The sequence below is a fragment of the Nymphaea colorata genome, chromosome 5 (assembly GCF_008831285.2).
Source record: "Nymphaea colorata isolate Beijing-Zhang1983 chromosome 5, ASM883128v2, whole genome shotgun sequence".
NCBI lineage: Eukaryota > Viridiplantae > Streptophyta > Magnoliopsida > Nymphaeales > Nymphaeaceae > Nymphaea > Nymphaea colorata.
In genome coordinates this window covers 13,217,019-13,236,302 of record NC_045142.1, presented here as the reverse complement: position 1 = coordinate 13,236,302, position 19,284 = coordinate 13,217,019, and the positions used below count along the sequence as shown (strand labels likewise).

Below are 19,284 nucleotides of genomic sequence, written 5' to 3'. Positions count from 1 at the left end.
TTATATTTTACAAAAGAAATGGAAACAAATCAGTATCGAATAAACATTTGGTCCATGTTCCCAAAAGGTTGCTAATTGAAGAAAGTGATGGCAACATGGAATTACATAAATTGATAACAACAATGATTACCATGCTTATCAGTGACTAAATGAAAACCCTATCTATTATAAATAAAATATTGATCTAATTAACAATCACATGCTAATTCAATTTGAAGATGTGACGATATATTAAAGCTTTTATAGTGTTGTAGAGGAATGCCAAAAACCTTCAACCAAACGAGTTCCCAATGCTTGGTTAGCCTATAAAGGCATTATCACATCTTTAATACCCCAAGCGCTTTCAAACAGAAATTACCTTATTTTTCAACCAGCCAGATGGTTGAAAGGAAGAACGACAAAAGCCACTATTTTCCACTGATACAAACGATAGAATACAGTTACTTGTTACGCAAATGTCACATGTCAATCCAAACATAGAAAGTTATGCACTCAAATGGTTACAACAGAAGCAATTGTATCAGCTCTTCCACCTGTCATTCTCTCGGCCTTCAACCCTCGCTCTCCTGCAGATAAACACAAATATGTGAGGCTACTCAAGGAACCGAAGTCCATCCACACAATCACACGCACACACATCCAAAACGTGTAGATAGCGGAAAAACAAATCCCCAAACCCCTAAGTTTGGCCAAAACATAAGCTCTGAGGCTCTCCCTGCAGCTTGGCTATAAAAGAATAGATGAAAGCAAAAAGCACACTAAAGTGTAATGAAATGCACTTTCAAGCCATGCCTATCTCACCAAGTATGCAATACAAGTCACGCGGGATTAAGAAAGAACTACACGCAGGACTAAGAAAGAACTATGTTGTCACTACACACTTGAGACAAGATTAATAAACGTATTACAGCAGAACCAGCATGAAAACTAAGGGATATAATTACACAAGAATCCGAAGCAAACTAGCAATAGCACCCAATGATTAGTTCACTGGCTATTGAACTAGCTGTTCGGATCTCTAACAGCTACTTTAACAGTAGGCAGATAATTAGAATTCTAATAAAAAGAAGAGAAATACAAAAAACAGTAGAGCAGCAAAGAATATACTTATGTTTAATTAAAAAGGTACGTACATATATATATAACATATACATACATCATTTCACACTCATTCTCAAAACTTTACAGGGTGATCACCTAAAGCTTGCTAAATCTAGCATTTCACCAAAAAAATATGTAATTTGATATTTTGTGCAGGCAAGGTAGCTCAATATGGCTGTTAAGAAATTGTTCATGAACATAATGATAATCCATATCAATGTGTTCTTTTCTTACACAAAAGTATGGTTATAACTTGTATCTGAACTCTCATATCTTTTAGGAAAGTTTGAAACCGATAACTGTCACCACAGCTTTATGTTAAAACTTAAAACTTTATGAATGATAACTACCTCATCTACTTCCTTTCACTGAGTCACCTGAAAACACAAAAAACCCAGTAGCTGGGTGTCGATTATCACAAAAACTCAAATATTTGGATGTCGATTATGTAGATGTTCTCAAGCAGAATCAGTTTAAGCAATAAGATCTAAAGGAGGGGATGAAGATAAGAACAGTCCCCTCTATATAGTATTTTTGATATATCTGACAATTCTGAGCACTACAGTAATATGAATTTTTGTGGCCTTCATATTGGCTTGCTCAATGCACCAATGGACAATGGCAATTAACAAGGATGTTAAAACCCCAATTAGCTTATGACCTGTAGTTTCTCAATATTTTCTCCAGCTCTCATTTTTAGCATTAATCATTTTTGGTGTATCAGAATGCTTATCATTAGTGATCTCTAGGAAACTTCTGCAGGGTAAATTTGAGATAAAATATAGCCTTTTGGTCAATAGGAAACTTCCCCCCTAGATATATGAGATTTCCAAGATCTAACATCTCAAAAGTCACCCTCAGCATTTGGTTAATTCGATTCATTACTTTTTCGTATCATGTCATCTACATAACAGCAATATTCCCCTACTTCCTATCTTAACAAACATAGGAATGTTAGTAAAGCATGATCTATAACCAAAACTAAGAACAAATTACCAAATCTGTCATACCAAGCCTTCGGAACTTGTTTTAACACATGAAGAGCTTTATGCAGATGAAAATTTTTCTTCTTCAATAAATGTACCTTGGCGGAGTATTCACATAAACCTTCTCCTTAAGATTACTATTAAGAAAAGCATTTTTGATATCTACCTGATGAATTGGCCATTGTCTAATGGAGGCTACAGCCACTAGGGTTCGAACGGTAGTCATTTTTGCTACCAAATCAAAGAATATATCCATAATCCATTTCATAATAGCTACAAGTTTAACCTTAAAGCTCTCTAGCAAACCCACCACTCTTGGTTTTTACCTTGAAGACCTATCTACACCCTATGGTTTTATTTTCTTTAGGTAAAAACTGAATTTCCAAGCATTTGCTTCAAGAAGAGAATCTATCTGTTTTTCATAATCTTTTCTAATTTTGGCAACTTCTTGGGCTTCTAAATGTGAGAAATCTCCAAAGCCTATTCACAGCAAGAAGAAAGAGGAAAAGAAGAAAAAAAAGCCAAGAATGTCACACGCCCCAATGTGGAAAAAGGTGATAGTATTCTTCCTTTTAAAGGGTGAGTCCCTAATGTTACATATGCAACCGAAAAAGTATGCCCTTAAAGAGAGGGTCATCTACAAGATACTAAAACATATAGAACACGGATTGGACTGAGTCCAGATTCAATACAACAGCAGATATAAAAACATAAATATACATGTCTTAGCATCCACCCTCAAGTTGTGCACTGCATGGTTTTGAACCATGACCAACTTGTCATTAGAAACCAAAGACCTGCTTCTTGTGAGTCCTTTGTTGAACAAATCAGCAACCCAATAATTTGAACGAACAAACCAAGGTTCAATCTCCTTGCATTTAATTTTTGTCTGACAAAATGCTTGTCAACCTCAATATACTTACTTTTTCTGTTATGAATAGCATTAAGAGAAATTTTAATTGCACCATAGTTATCACATAGAAGAAGACATTGAGAAATTGGTTCTAGCAACTCAAGCAATAAATGAATATTCAAAGCAATGGCATCAGCCATGGCTCTGTATTCTGCTTCTGCATTAGATTTAGTTACTATTTTATATTTCCTGATGCTCTAAGAATGGGGCCGATAAAAACACAATATTTTGATATTGACTTCCTATCATATGGATTTTCAGCCCAGTTAGCATCTGTGTAGACAGTGATGTCATGAATAAAGTGTACAAGGTTCCCTAAAGTATAAAAAAGTCCATTTCCAACAGTACCGTTCTAAATATGTCAATATCCATTTAACTGCACCATATGTCCAAATTTTATGGCATGCATAAACTCGGAAACTTAATTAACTGAATATGTAATATTTGGACAAATAAAAGTAAGACATTGAGGCATTCTTACAATACTGCAACGTCGTATAAGATCGTTAAACATATCTCCATTGCGTTGACTCAACTTCTAACTAAGAATACTAAGAGTTGCTAATGTCTTGCAATCCAGTGTCTTAGCCTTTTTTAATATATCTAATGTATTGATAAATAATATAGTATACATGTATACATTATTTAACATATAGAACCAACTTTAATCAACAAATAGGAAAGCAACGCACAATTTACTTTCAAAGCCAGCATCAGAGAGAATTCATCCATCTATCCCAACATAAAATCACTTAGCAGAAGAATAAGCTGATAAATTGTAATAAAAATAAAAAATTAATTTCACACCTGTTCGAACTCTTATCACGTCAGAAACAGGTATCACTGCATAACATCAAAAAATCAGATTAGAGTAAGTATATAGACCTGATACCAAGACAAATCCGTCAATTCAAGATGCCATCTAGATCTCAAGCCAACCAGGAAAAAGAACATATTCAGTATAACATTCCAGTCTTTGGGTTCTTGATATTCCTAGCATTCTATCATCTTCTGTTCTCGATCTTCTAATCCATTGCCAAAGAATTCCACTAGAAGGGGTATACTTGCAGTTTGTGCTGCTAGATGATTCACTAAAATAAATACAAGGGGCACCAAACAAAGGAAAATAGAAACATCAGGACAGGTTTGCAACTGTAAAAATAGCAAAAAGTCAGAAATGTGATTAATGGATTTCTTTTTCAAGATCAGGTGCTGCCTAGAAATTGGGACATGATGCCATGTTTTAAATACTTATTCAGTATGTATTGTTCATTCACTATCTGCAATCATAGATCTGCATTGTGACAGTACATATATGCCCAAAAGGAACTGTCCTCATGTTTTTCTTTCTGAAAGGGTTGGCTGAAAAACTGATGCTCTATCTGCACCAAATGCAATCACATAACAAGCTTTTCGAAAACCTGGATTCTCTTTGGAACAATTGTTGAACAAGTATCGCTGACCAAAAAATATCTGGAATTGATGAATGGATGAAAAAAAAAAGGTACAATGTATGTTCCAGCACCTATTGAGATGGTGGAGTGTCACATCCTGGGCGGGCAATGGAACACCACAAAATTTCCACCTAATTATTTTTCCGATTGTGATAAAAGCAAACAGAAAAACAAGAGATGATTCTTTTGAATATAAATCTTGATCATGACAATGAGAATAAAGCTTTTGAACAAAATCTTCAAATAAAATACCAATGGACAAACATCCAATGAACCCATTATTTACAACCATATAAATAGAAATAATTTCGAAAGTGCCCCTGAAAGAAATTTTTCAATTTAACCAACCTAATCACCAAATATCAGATAGAATTTCAGAAGTTCCAAGATTTGTATAGGATTACCCCTCTCTTAAATATAGAGTTTCACTAATTGCATATCTTCTTATGATGACCCCCCCCCCTTTGAATGTAATGAAGGCAAAGACATTATTACTAAAGGAAACTAGGAATAATGATCATAGGTAGGAAGTGGGTACGCAAATTCAAACAGGAACTGATGGAACATTTGAACACTATTGTTAAAGATACAAAAAAGGGGTTTTCTGAAATATTAGGAAGTTAGGGAAGGTCTCTTTAAATGTTTTGTTACTTTTAGTGGACTTCTCTTGTAATTTTCCCTAACCAAGAGATTAGGGTCACGTAATGTTTGACAACTTTTTGCTGCCTCTCTCTCTCTCTCTCGTAACATGGTATCAGAGCGGGTGTGGGCGTCGACGGCAGAGTGCACTTTCCGGTGACCTTCTCCGGCGATCACCATCTTCTCCGACGAACAGCCAAGTGAGTTCGTTCCTTTTTTTTTTTCTCTCGTTCTCTCCCTTGTCACCGCTACTCCTTATTCCCTCTTATCACCCAATAAGGAGACAGTGAGGGAATAGGGGTTGGGCGTGCCGTGAGAAGGAGGACCTGATCACGCCTATGTGGAAGGCGTGATCAGATCCTCATATTGGTCGTATGAAGAGACTATTGTGGATGCAGCGTGACGTGTGACGCTGTGGTTTGTGATGATCGTAAATACAGTTTCGGTAAAGTCAAGCTGCGTGAGGTGTTGTGGATGCTTTGTGGAGTCTATGTGCTGCTTATAAATTCAGGTTTTTGAATATGATCAGATTTTTTCTATAGATCGTGGATACAAATTCAGTAAAGAAAGGCTGCGTGAGGACTGTTGCTGATCCTTAGTACAAGTTTTTTGTTTGATTTCGTGGATTTCTTTGACACGTGGACAGGAAGTTTTATGAGAACTAGCTGTTGTTATAAGTGGCAGCAGTCTTCAGTCGTTGGGAGCAACAGTCTTCAGTCGTTGGGAGTTCATTCTTGTTTTTTGTCATCGGCTAAATCAGATCTGAAGTGACAGTAATTTCCTAGCCCTCCTTCTTTACACGTTTGCGTCAATCTGGTCTTCTTTATTTACTATGGCTGAAAACAGTAAATCTGAAGGGTCTACTGACTACAAGATGGCTGGGAATTCATTCTCTTATGGAACCACGATGAAACTTAATGGCTCAAATTATGAAATATGGTCTAGGGTATTCATAATGTCGGTGGCTGGTCATAGGAAGAAATATATTCTTGAGGAGGATGAACCTATTGAGAAAAAAGGAATATATGCTGCGTGGGATGAAGATAATTATATTGTTATGTCTTGGATTATGAATAGTGTGGAGTCTCATATAGCCCCAACTATTGCATATTATACCAAGGCCAAGGATATGTGGTCTTTCTTGAGAAAGACATACTCGCATGCCACTAATGTAATCAAGATCCTACAACTAGAAGAGGAGTTATGCAACATTCGACAAGGGGATCAGGACCTATCTCAATATTTTGCTACTTTGACTGCTGCATATGAACGGTTAAAGGCTCTTCGCCCACCTTGCCAGCATTGTTATGCATCACACGTTGAGACTGGTATGGTGGCAAAGTTCTTATCTGGCCTATCTTCAGAATACTCTGTGGCAAAGTCTCAAATTCTAACAGGCAGTGAACTTCCAGATTTAGCAGACACGTATAATAGGCTGAGTCGCTTTGCAGCCACTCTTTCTCAGACTACGCATGACATACCAGTCTCTGCACTTGTGATATCAGGAGGACGGGGCCCCAGTTCTTTTGGAGGCACTAGGGGGCGTGGTACAGGCCGTGGTGCTGGACGTGGCAGATTTCAGTGCTCTTATTGTGGCAAAATTGGTCATCTAGAGGACCGTTGTTGGGACAAACATCCTCACCTCAGGTCTAATGTTTCCTCTGGACGTGGTGGAGGTAGAATCACCACAAGCAGAGGTCCTTCTTCATCCCAGGCAACTCATTCAAAGGCAACAATATCTATGGTTGAGTCTTCTACTGATCCTTCTATATCTATGTCATATTCTCTTAACCTAAGTAAGGATGAATATGATCGTGTTCTTGCTCAGAGGTCTGGCTCTACATCTGCCTCTACATCTACCAATGCTGCTGTTGTAGATTCAGCATTCTCTGTTGGTGCTCCTACTGCTGATCCAGGTATGACATGGATGATAGACTCGGGCGCTTCTAGACATTGTTGTAATCAACCACAAAATTTTTCATCATTTGTCAGATTTTCTACACCACAGTATGTTAAGCTGGCTGATGGCAAGTTGTCCCCTGTTTTGGGTAGCGGTGATATTTATCTTCCACATTTAGGCACTATTACACATGTGCTATATGCACCTCAGTTTCCTGTTAATTTGATATCTGTGAAGCAGCTAGCTATCGACTTACAATGTAAAGTCATTTTTGAATCTGAGCGTGAGGGCCTTTATTTTTTGTCAATCCCAGTTGATGTTGCTGCATCTTCAGTCCCTTCCAAGCCTTCTCCCTTCCAATGGCATCTCAGATTGGGTCATCCTTCCGTGCCAAAACTTCGTCGCATGTTTCCAGACATTCCTGCATCAGAGTCCTTCTTATGTGATGCCTGCCAGTTGGGCAAGCATACACGGAGCAGCTTTCCTTCGAGTCAGAGTCCATCGAGTCAGAGTCCTTTTGATCTCATTCATGTGGATGTATGGGGTCCTAGTCGGGTTCCTTTTCGATCATGTTTTCGATATTATCTTGTTCTAGTTGATGATTTTACTAGAGTCAGTTGGGTTTTCTTGTTAAGGGAAAGATCTGAAGTCATATGTATTCTTCAAAAATTTATCAAGGAAATAAAAACTCAGTTTGGATTCATTGTCAAAAATATTCGCACTGATAATGCTCTTGAATTCAAGTCTTCCATTCTACTTCAGTTTTATGCCGACCATGGAATTCGACCTCAATATACTTGTCCACATACGTCCCAACAGAATGGTGTAGCCGAACGCAAACATTGGCAACTCCTAAACGTAGCTCGTACCCTCATGTTACATTCTCACATGCCTGCCTATTTTTGGGGTGATGCTATCCTTACTGCGTGTTACCTCATTAATAGATTACCCTCTTCCTTCATTCAAGACCGTATTCCAATTCAAATTCTATATCCAGGGCGTTCATTATTTCATTTACCTCCCAAAGTTTTTGGATGCACTTGCTTCGCACATATCCTAGGCCCGAACAAAAGCAAACTGGCTGCCCAAGCTATCAAATGTATCTTTATTGGCTATTCAGCTAATCAAAAGGGATACAAATGCTTTGATCCCGTGACCAAGAAAGACATTATCAGTGCGGATGTTACCTTCTTTGAGTCTCGTCCTTATTTCCCTCCGTCAAGTCCCTCTTCATCTGAGATGCATGCACCTATACCTCTTCCTATTCCACCAGTGTCACTTGAGTCATTTCCATCATCTCAACCTAGGTCACATGAACGTTTTCTTGAGCCTCCATTGGTTTACACTCGTCGTCTAGGTCCCTCTCTCAACTGTCCACCAGCATCGTCTCAAGAGGTAAGCTCTACTGATAAGACTGACTCAGGTTTAAGTGATGACTATTCTGCAGCAGATCTCCCTATTGCTATTCGCAAAGGCAAGCGACAGTGTACCTTACATCCTATATCTAATTCTGTCTCTACTGCTCATCTGAGTACACACTTAGTACAGTTTGATCAAGCTTTATCTAGTCATGTTATCCCGTCCTCGCACCATCACGCCCTGTTAGATCCACGTTGGCGACAAGCTATGCAGGAGGAAATGGATGCTCTTCTTTCTCGGGAGACTTGGGATTTGGTAGACCCCCCAACACGCTGTGATGTGGTTGGCTCACGATGGGTATTCACCATCAAGTATCATTCTGATGGGTCAGTTGAAAGGTTCAAGGCCCGTCTTGTCGCAAAAGGTTATACTCAGACTTATGGTGTTGACTTCTTTGAGACCTTTTCGCCTGTGGCCCGGTTGGGCACTATTCGCTTGATTATCTCTCTTGCTGTCCAACGAGAGTGGCCTCTTTTTCAATTGGATGTCAAAAATGTCTTTCTGTATGGAGACCTTTCTGAAATTGTTTATATGCAGCAACCACCTGGTTTTGAACGACAAGGGGAGTGTTCCAAGGTATGCAAGTTAAAGAAGGCTATTTATGGACTCAAACAGAGTCCCCGTGCATGGTTCCAAAAGCTTACTGAAGTGTTATCTAAGTGTGGATTTAGCCGATCCCAACTTGATCACTCATTGTTTATCAAGCGAGGCTCAGCAGGACTTGTGATATTGATTGTCTACGTGGATGATATTGTTCTTACAGGGGAAAATGATCAAGAGATAGCTCAAACAAAGGAGTTTTTACAGCAACACTTTGTTACGAAAGACCTTGGACAACTTCGTTATTTTCTTGGTATTGAGGTGGCTCGTAGTAATAAAGGTGTTGTAGTGTCTCAAAGGAAATATGCTCTTGATCTTCTACAGGAAACAGGACTATTGGGAGCTAAACCTGCCACACTTCCCATGAATCCTCGCATTCATATACATGATGATGACTCAGAGCCGTTTGACTCTAGATCTTACAGATCTCTGATAGGGAAACTGTTATATTTGACTGTCACTCGTCCCAACATTAGCTTTGCTGTGAATAAGTTGAGCCAATTCATGGAAAAACCCCGAAAAGTTCACTGGGATGCAGCTCTAATGATTGTAAGATACTTGAAATCAGCCCCGGGAAAGGGGCTATGGTTCAAGAAAGGAGAATGTGTTGACATCGAGGCGTATAGTGATGCTGATTATGCTGGATCTGTAGATGATAGGAAGTCTACTACCGGGTTTTGTGTCTTTGTGGGCGGTAATCTTATTTCCTGGAGGAGCAAGAAGCAGAATGTTGTGGCACTTTCTCTCCCAATGAAGATGTATTGTGACAACAAGGCAGCTACATATATCGCTAACAATCCTGTCTTCCATGAGCGGACTAAACACATTGAAGTGGATTGCCACTATATTCGGGACTTAGTTCAAGGAGGAATTGTTAGCACTATTCATGTCTCCTCAGAAGATCAGGCAGCAGATATTCTCACTAAAGCTCTTCCCATAGGCGATTTCCTGAGATGTTGTAACAAGCTGAGCATGATTGACATATATGCTCCAGCTTGAGGGGGAGTGTTAAAGATACAAAAAAGGGGTTTTTTGAAATATTAGGAAGTTAGGGAAGGTCTCTTTAAATGTTTTGTTACTTTTAGTGGACTTCTCTTGTAATTTTCCCTAACCCTAATCTCTTAATAGAGATTAGGGTCACGTAATGTTTGACAACTTTTTGCTGCCTCTGCCTCTCTCTCTCTCTCGTAACAACTATAAAGCAAGATGAGCAGCTAAATATTATTTCCAAAAACTCTTAAATTGTTTGGAACACATCCATAGACTCAAAATGTTATGTCTTCTGTTTAGAATATGATGTCCTTAATGAAGGAAGTAGTTGGAAAGACCAAAACACTCTAGTTAAAGGGGGAAAGGAATAAAGAAACTAAAGGACATTCAGAATCCAGATAAATACATACATGCTTGCCATACACACGTCTCTAAATGGTTGTTCTTGAAACTAGGCATTCAGAAGCCACAGGAAGAAAACTCTATCTAGTAAAAGAAATTACTCAGGGATATTTCCTTACAGAAAATCTTGCCATCACCAATCTCTCCCGTCCTTGCCTCATCAATTATCTTGTCAATAACGGCCTCAACCTGACAGCACCATTTATTACAAAAAGTTAAAAACAGGATGCTAGACATTGAGATTATTCTAAAGCAAAAAATTCTTAATGGTCAATATCTGATTCTACTTTCTGGACATGAATAAAATCATGCCAGTTTTGGAATCTATGGAATGTATCAACTAGAGCAATTATAGTGGAAATCATTCTCAGAACTTTAATTATTAATTGCAGCAGAGGTTGTCAATGCAATTGCAACTATGTCATGGACATGCCTAAAAGGCACCAGCTACGACACATGATTTTTCCCCAAGTAATATATGATATATAAATATAACAGAATAAATCAAATGACAAACATGCTCTACAGATTTCTTGCAAGGGCCCTAATAGAAATGGATCTCATAGGACCCATCTGTCTGTGTGTGTGACTGTGTGTGTCAGTTCTGTAATGGAACCATTCAAAAAATAAATGCATGTGCCTGTCTGTTTGTGTGTGCAGGTATCAGCAGGTAGGTATCCGACCACACATCTAGCAAAGTTGCATGTCCTTCTTGCCACGGATGCATCAAAAGCTGAACGGAGCCCATCTGACTTGGTTAAGCTGGCAAGAGCTGCCCAATTCTAGAACAGGAATAAAGATACTAATAACTACAACTATTTGCAGCATATAATCAGCTTCAACCTCAACCATTTAGGTATGTAAATCCATGAAAGGAAAGTACAAGTTCCTTTATGAGTAGAGCAGCACAAAGGTTAATTGTACCACTTTTATGAAGCTCAGTAGTGCATTCTTATAAAACAATTCCATCTTGTTGTACAGCTTTACAGCTCATACCAAATTACCAACCCATATCCAACTTCTACAACCTCAAAATTATTAACCATTAAAACATTATCATGCTCATTACTAAACAGAAGATACTATCATTGTAACAAGAAAAACAAACATGCAAGCCTCAGTTACATCTCAGTACGGCAGATATGGAAGAAACAAAGCCAGCCCAACCACAAAATTTAGTCAAAGGTCAGCCAAAAGTACACTTGCATGCTAACAGAACATTAATACACTAAAACATGAGCAAGCAAATTATCAACCTTTATAATAGCACATCTGAAAGATTAATGCAAACTGCAAACTCAATACTTGACAAAGGGTGAACTTTCTAATAGTGTTATAGGAATACCTGGTCCTTAGACACCACTATTTCCACTTTCACTTTAGCAATGAAATTATCTTCAGAAAATTCAGAACCTAATTACAGAAAAAATATAAGCACAAGAACGTACAAAAATGGGAAAAACAAATAAATACACAAGATACGCCGTAATTGTGCTGCAGTATCAGTGTCTAAGCCACATCATTCTCCTGAAGAAGCATCCACTAGTAAAGAACAGAGTTAATCTGCCTTTGTGTCATTAAAAGCTCTAAGCAGAGCCTAGGGGATGAATAGCACCTGGAGCCTAGGCAGTTAGGAGCTTTAAGCGAAACAAGAAAAAAAATAAAGTAAAATAATAGAAACTAATAAAATGCAAGATTAATGTATAACTATAACCACATAAACATAGTCATATAATGATTGTTAAATTAATATAAAATCATTCAAATATATATATATATATATATATATATATATAGATAGATAGATATATGTGTGTGTGTGTGTGTTATGTTGCATACGCGTGGTTGTGGATCTGGGTGCAGGTGCAGCATTTTCCAAAAAAACATGTGGGTGCCGGTGCAGCAGTAATGTGTGTGTGTGTAATTGTTCACAAATTATAAGTGTTATATTATATAAGCATTTGAACATGATTAAGATGTTTGATGTTATATGCAGTTCATAACCATCAGTTGGTAACTTTAGTTCATTGAGTTCTAATTTTAACCATATGCATGTCATCTGTAGCACCTTTTCCTAACAATTATGTGGTGGTAATCTATTGATGCTTCTAGCGATCTTCTATAAGTTTTTCTTCCTCTCTAGGATACTACTAGCAACTATCGTACTTCCGCTAAGGTAAGGAAATGAATTTCACCGTTCCCATTGAGCTCCTGCCATTGGTTCCAGCAATCATATCTAATCACCAATCGCCAGGCTAAAGTGGAGAAGTTTTTTCGGCTCTACCTAGTTGGTTACTTTACAGGCAGAAGAAAGGGTACAAACACACCAAAGAACTATTTTGATGACTATTCTGTTGTCTGGAATCATTTGAGGTCTACATTACCTATATCAATTGAAATACACATTATAACATTGAAAGAAGCATGTCCATTGCTACTTTGTCGTTTTCCATGGCACAAAATATTGCACATCGTCACAAAAGAGAACAACAACTAGGAACCACTTTCCAACAAAAAGTAACAGTAAATTTGTTAATCCTCCTAAAGATCACCAAAGCAAGGACAACAATTTAGATTGTTAATCCTCCTAAAGGTCACCAAAGCAAGGACAACAATTCAGAATGCGTACAGAGATAAGGATATACATTAGCTATGCACATTTATATACACAATCCAGTATTGATTTCATAATCCAATGGTGTGCAGGATGATGAAGGACCCACAATTCAATTTTCTGTGTGTATTTTGACTAAAAAAAAGTTTTTCTTTTTTAACCTACATTTGCAGCCCTTGATTTAAGCAGTCCTACAGATAACGTTTTTAAGGCTAGATTAAAAAAAATGCAAAGAAGAATTTTTATGAAAATCCAAAGAGACTGCATGTACAAAAGGTTACGGCAAATAGACATCTTGTAGATAAAGGAGATCTAGCAAATAAATGAGAGACAGGAATACGAAGAACATATCACGTTCAAGAATCGAGTACGAGAAGCATTGCATAATCAAGAATTATCCCCACAATGACCAATGCTAACAAGCGAAGTTACTCAGAGATTCAAGTAGCAGAAACATCACCAGCATGTCTTTCGGTGGATCCACCCTGGGCGCCAAAGCCCCTAACGTCAGATATAGTTACGCCACGAATGCCCATCTTGAGAAGACCCTTGAGTACCACAACATTAAAAACCCCAAAGAAGGAAACAATTCTCAATCCAAGTAGGAGTAAAGAAAACGCTACAGAAATCAATCAAACCTTCATCATAGGAATACTCACGGATGACACATGAGAAACTCTCCACGGCCTTAACATCCCCGAAATCCCCACCGCCCGCCGCCGGGGCCAAAAAGGAACACGTAAGATACTGGGACATACTAACCAAAAGCTTCAACGCCAAATGAATGGTAAAGTGAAAGAACCACTCATACCTCAAAATTGCTTCGATTTTATAGAAATCTGCTTCAGGAACGTAACCTAGTGGCACAGTGGTTTGAGAATTCATCCAAACACAACCGAGGAATGAAGATCAACTTGGTCTGCATCCACAGAAAGATAGACGCTTCTTTTGTGCGTGTGCGTGCATGTGTGTCAGAGGGACAAAAAGAGAGAGACAGAGAGAGAGTACCAGGTGAAGCTTGGGACCTAACAGCCAAGGTTGCTCTATCCGTTCTTGAACTCTTTAGCACAGGGTTCGTTCTTGCGACATTGTACTTCGGGAATTGAAGGGTCGGAGTCTGAGACGTCGCAGCCAGATGCTGCGAGAAGGAAGGAAGGAGATGGACGCCAGATGTCCACTCTGGTTTCGCCGTCCTCGTAGGCAGAGCCGGCGCCGCCATCATGCTGACGATCATTTCGTGCGCGAGCAGAGCCGGGCGGAGGTCCTCATTATATAAGTCCGCGTCCTCGTAAGCCCACAGTGCTGCCGTGGCGGGTTTTGCCAATCCGATAAGGCAAACCTGCCCAGACCGTATGCCATGTCAACTTGTCTGTGGTTTAACCCGAGATCGACCAAATAGACTGAATGCGCGCGCTCCCTCGGATCTAAACGAATCCGAGCGCGAGATAGACATCACCCGCTCAACAACGAGTCGAGTCCAGTCGAGTCGAACCAACTTTATTTGGATTTGAACTCACTAAATATGTTTTATTCGAACTACACTAGTTTTTTAAATGAGTAGAGTTTAAGAATAAGTTTAAGTTTAAACTATTAAATGAACAAGTTTGAGTTACATTAACTCAACTCGACTGGGCTAGATGACATCGATTCACCGAGTTAGACTCAACTCGACTGGCTTAAATGACATCAATTCATGGAGTTAAGTTCAAGAATTAGAGTAAAATTCTAAAATGAAACTTTTGTCCTTCATTGTTCAATCTCTTCTCTCTCAAGTTTCGACCTGTCAACCTTGGCCTCATAGTCACCACCATCTTCTACAGTCGTTCCCTGCCATCCAATGTCCATTGTGACCCTACCTTCACCCACCGCCCTTCTAGGGCCACCATTCGAGCATCACTACCCCCACCTTTGCCCAGCTTTATGCACCAAATTGATCCAACTACATAGTGCTTTAGGGGTGGAGGTAGAAAATTTTGATTAAAAGGAATTAGGTATAAAATTTTAAATTTTTAAAAGCACCAATATATAAAATTATAAATTAAAAAAATTTGCTTTAAAATATTAATATAAAAATACAAAGTTTTCTAGGGTCGATGTGAATAATTGCCAACACTTAGTCCACACCTACCCTGCATAAAACTCATTTAATTTATTTGTACAATCATAGAGAAGACATATTAAAAGAAGACATGATGAAAAAGTACATAAAATATCAGGCACATTGGAAAGCAGACACGTGAACAAATAACAATTAATGTTGGTATGATAGTGTTGTTAAGTGTATATGGACAAAAGCTACAAAAAATTTTGTGCATTCATTTTTAATATCATACTGACGAAAGATGGACACTAATAAAAAAAATGCATATACCAAATTGAGGACATTTTCTGGCCGCCATCTCAATGATTCTCCTCTTATTGTCTCTAGAGGAAGCGGAGCAGCTCAACGCGCAACTCTGCTCAAATTGTTGGCATGCCATATTGTGTGAACATCATGGGTTGGTCCAACAAAACTCATGCCATGTATTTAAAGAAGAACATTCCACCGCCGAAGTCATTCATTTGCATGGGGATTAGCATAGTTTACTAGTATTTGAAATGACCAACGTCCAGATTTAAAATATCTCTCCAAAAGGAACCTACAGTAGCAAAGCACTACAATTACTAACTACCGTCACGTCTTGACAAGGAATGTGGTATCATCTTACATACCATGCAGTGAAAATCATGGAAGCTGCTTGTTGTTAATTCAACAATATAATGTTGTGATTATGTCTTATTATCTGGATGGGCTGGAATTGTATTAAAGAGTAAAATGTAATGGCGATACAATGGAAGATCTTGAAAAGTGTTAGCCTCATACACATGCAAAAGGCACGTCTCCTTTGCGCAAAAAATAGTATGAATTTCAACAGCCAACCCGTAACCGCAACCAAGATGAGAAAATCCATCCTTGAATTAAATTGTAGAAGTTGACGTTTTGATCGGAAAGTCACTCAAGTAATGCATCCAGTGCTCTTGTTGGCCCCATGAATTGGCAAAATAATATGTAGCAGTGAAAATATAACATTGAAAATACTCTAAATAAAAATATACAACACATTTCAAATATAGTTATATATTACCATTTGTAGAGAGGGGTAATTTGTTAAATTGGTGGAAGAAAATAAGATAGAGAACAAGAGAGAGAAGGCGACGTTGATTTGTTTTCCATTATCATGAACAAACTCTTAAATTCAAAAGGGAGAGAGATAATACGAATGAAGATAAGCATTCCACAAATTGTGGATCTTAGAAACTGCTCTATCTCAACAATTTCTTTTTTCCTTATCAATGAGATACCAAATCTAGAAAATAAGGAAAAGGAAAATCCTTAGCTGCTAACACTCCCCTTCAAGTTGACGCTCTAGGATTGATGAGTTGGAAAGCTTCCCATCTAGATGCTTTAGTAAATATGTATATGGCTTGTTGTGTTGATGGGACGAACTGTGTTTAGATCTCTTTGCTTTGGATCTTCTCTCTAATCAAGTGGCAATCTATTTTTATGTGTTTTGTTCTCTCATAAGACATAGGGTTGGCTTCTATGTACATGGCTGCTTGATTGTTGCAACATAAATTCAAGTGGTTGCTTATGATGAAAATCCCAATCACATAAAATAGCCTCCAACCAAACAAGCTCGCAAGTTGCTGATACCATAGACTAATATTCCAATTCAGCATATGATCTAGTCACCATAGTTTGCTTTTTGGTTTTCTAGGTGATTGAATTGTTGCCAATCATGATACCCACTTGTGGACTTCCTTGTCATTGGGAATGAGGCCCAATCTAAGTCGCACTACCCCTTTAAAGAATGGGTAGATTATAGTAGAATTCCATGCTCAATAGTACCTTTTAGATACCTTAGCAATGTATTTATCATCTCTGGGTGTGCAAGACAAGGTTTGCTCATAATTGACTTAATATGTAAATAGCATGAACAATGTCTAATCTGGTTATGGTCAAATATATAAGTTTTCCAATAGTTTTTTGTATGAACTTGAGTCCTTTAGGATGTCTCCAGTGTCATTACCTAGCTTCAAGTGTTGTTTCATAGGGGTTTTGCATGGTTTGGCTCATGTATCTTGCATAATAAAGAATGTCAATGAGGTATTTCTTATGTGACATAAACATGCCAATATTAGATCGGGCTACTTCAATGCCCAACATGTATCTCAACTTTCCCAAGTCCTTCAACTTGAACTTTTGGTTCAAGAGCTCTTTGAGATTATCAATCTTCATCAAATCATCTCCTACAATAATAATGTGGTCTACATACACTATGACAAAAAAAATCAGCCATTTGTAGTCAACTTAAAAAAATAAAGAATAATCTCTTTTGGATTGAGAAGGTGTACCATCAACTTAAAGAACCAATTGTGTGACGATTGTTTTAGTCCATAGATAGACTTGTTCAGTCGATACACCAATCCAACCTCCCCTTGTCAAATGAACCTTCAAGTTGCATATAGACGTTTCTTTTAAATCTCACCATGTGAGAAGGCATTATTGATATCTACTTAAAAAAAGATGTCTAGTGACTATAAGGAGACATTGAATAGTGAAGATTTTGGAAACTGGGGTGAAAATCTCATTATAGTCAATACCCTCAATATGTATATAACCTTTGGCAATAAGGGGAGCTTTGTACCTCTTGATGGACTCATCTAATTGATACTTGATATTGTATATTCATCGACACCCAATGGAAACCTTTTCAAGGGGCAGTTTAGTTACCATGTAGGTATGGTTAGTTTCCAATGCATAAATTTCAGCTTTCATGGCATCATGCCACTTTGGATCCTGCATGGCTTGGGCAAAGGTGGATGGGTCACTATACTCAAATAGAGTGGTCATGGAACAATTGTGAGATGAATTAAAGTTGGTGTCTTCAAAATATGATGTTGTGGGATAACAAGTACCGTGAGGTTTGTTGGAGCCATCACGTGTTAGCCATTGATGGAAACCAGGTGTGATTGAAAAACATTTGTAATCCTTGATATGCATGGCATTTGTTTAGCTTGGTTGGATCTACAAAGCTCAATATATGGGTCACCAGAATAAGACGATGGGAAAGGATCAAGTGGAATCGGGTTGGTTGAAGATGGTGGGAGACATCACGGTGTTGGGGTAGAGTTGATACTTGCATACTAGTATGGGTGTCATAATCATTGTTATGCAAGGGATTTTGGTTGAATAGAAAGTCATGCTTACTTTCATCTCTATCATCGAGGCAAGGGAAGGACTAATGGTTCATCTTCATGAGTGTCATTATCAATTATTATATAGAATATAATCTTCACAAAAGTGAATGTCCCAACTAATGTAAGGTTCTATTTTCAAGATCATAAACTTTGTAGGCAAACTGCCTATACGGGTACCCAATAAAAATACACATTCTTGTCTGCATATCAAACTTGTGTGTTTTGTGCATGTATGAGCATAACATAAACAACCAAAAATTCACAAATGTTTGTAGTTTGGAACTTGTTTATACAAGACGTTTCACATGGAGTCTTATTATTTAGGGTACCGAATGAAAGCCTATTAAGCAAACAGGCCGCAGTTGTAATACTTTCTCTCCAAAGTTTTGAGGGTAATTTGGCTTGAAAAGGAAATGCTCGAGTTATATTAAGGAGATCTTGGTTTTTGCATCCAACTGGCTAATTTTGTTTACACAACTATATTGCTTATCAATCCCTTTTCTTGAAGGAACCTTGGCATGACATGATAGAAAAAATTAGTTCCATTGTTGCTTCTAAGAACTTTGATGCGAGATTGAAATTGGTTTTCTATAAGTGCAACAAAATTTTTTATCATGTCAAAAACCATTGATTTATGTGGCATGAGGTACACCCAAGTTGACTGGAAAAAATCATCTACTATGGTAATGTGCATTGGTTAATGAAGGTGTACAATATTCTCCCCATACATTACTATGAATTAGATCGAAAGGCATGTGCATGAAAATGTTACTATTGGGAAAAGAAAGTCTAGCATTATTGGTAATATTGCAAACATCACAGTCATGAAAAGAATCATAAAAATCAATTAGGTTCAAATGAGACAAAAAAAAAGACTTAGAATTTGAAGCATGTCCAGGTTGTGAATGCCATAGATCTGACTTGGTAGAGAAGTATTCGCTATGGTTTTTGGTGGTCAAGAACATACAACCCATTGTTTAATCTACCTATTTCAATCATAGTTGTCGAGTAACGGTTCTGTTGTT

The 19,284-nt window shown here is 38.0% G+C and overlaps 1 protein-coding gene across 1 annotated transcript; it reads right to left on the bottom strand.

Moving 5' to 3' along the window:
- Nucleotides 1–206: 206 nt before the first annotated feature.
- On the bottom strand, nucleotides 207–14,280 carry LOC116254652 (nitrogen regulatory protein P-II homolog). Its single transcript, XM_031630181.1, has 8 exons — nucleotides 14,027–14,280; nucleotides 13,830–13,875; nucleotides 13,678–13,705; nucleotides 13,479–13,566; nucleotides 11,750–11,817; nucleotides 10,524–10,593; nucleotides 3,808–3,843; nucleotides 207–566 (listed from the first exon to the last, which is right to left on the bottom strand). Exons 1-8 carry the CDS (start codon nucleotides 14,250–14,252, stop codon nucleotides 493–495), a joined length of 636 nt encoding a protein of 211 aa, XP_031486041.1. The 5' UTR covers nucleotides 14,253–14,280; the 3' UTR covers nucleotides 207–492.
- Nucleotides 14,281–19,284: the final 5,004 nt, after the last annotated feature.

Coding starts and splice junctions, on each gene's coding strand:
- LOC116254652 (XM_031630181.1), bottom strand. CDS start 14,252: ATGATCGTCAGCATGATGGCGGCGCCGGCTCTGCCTACGAGGACGGCG. Junction 10,594..11,749: donor TAGTGGTGTCTAAGGACCAG/GTATTCCTATAA, acceptor TGGTGCTGTCAG/GTTGAGGCCGTTATTGACAA. Junction 567..3,807: donor CGTGATAAGAGTTCGAACAG/GTGTGAAATTAA, acceptor GTTTATCTGCAG/GAGAGCGAGGGTTGAAGGCC.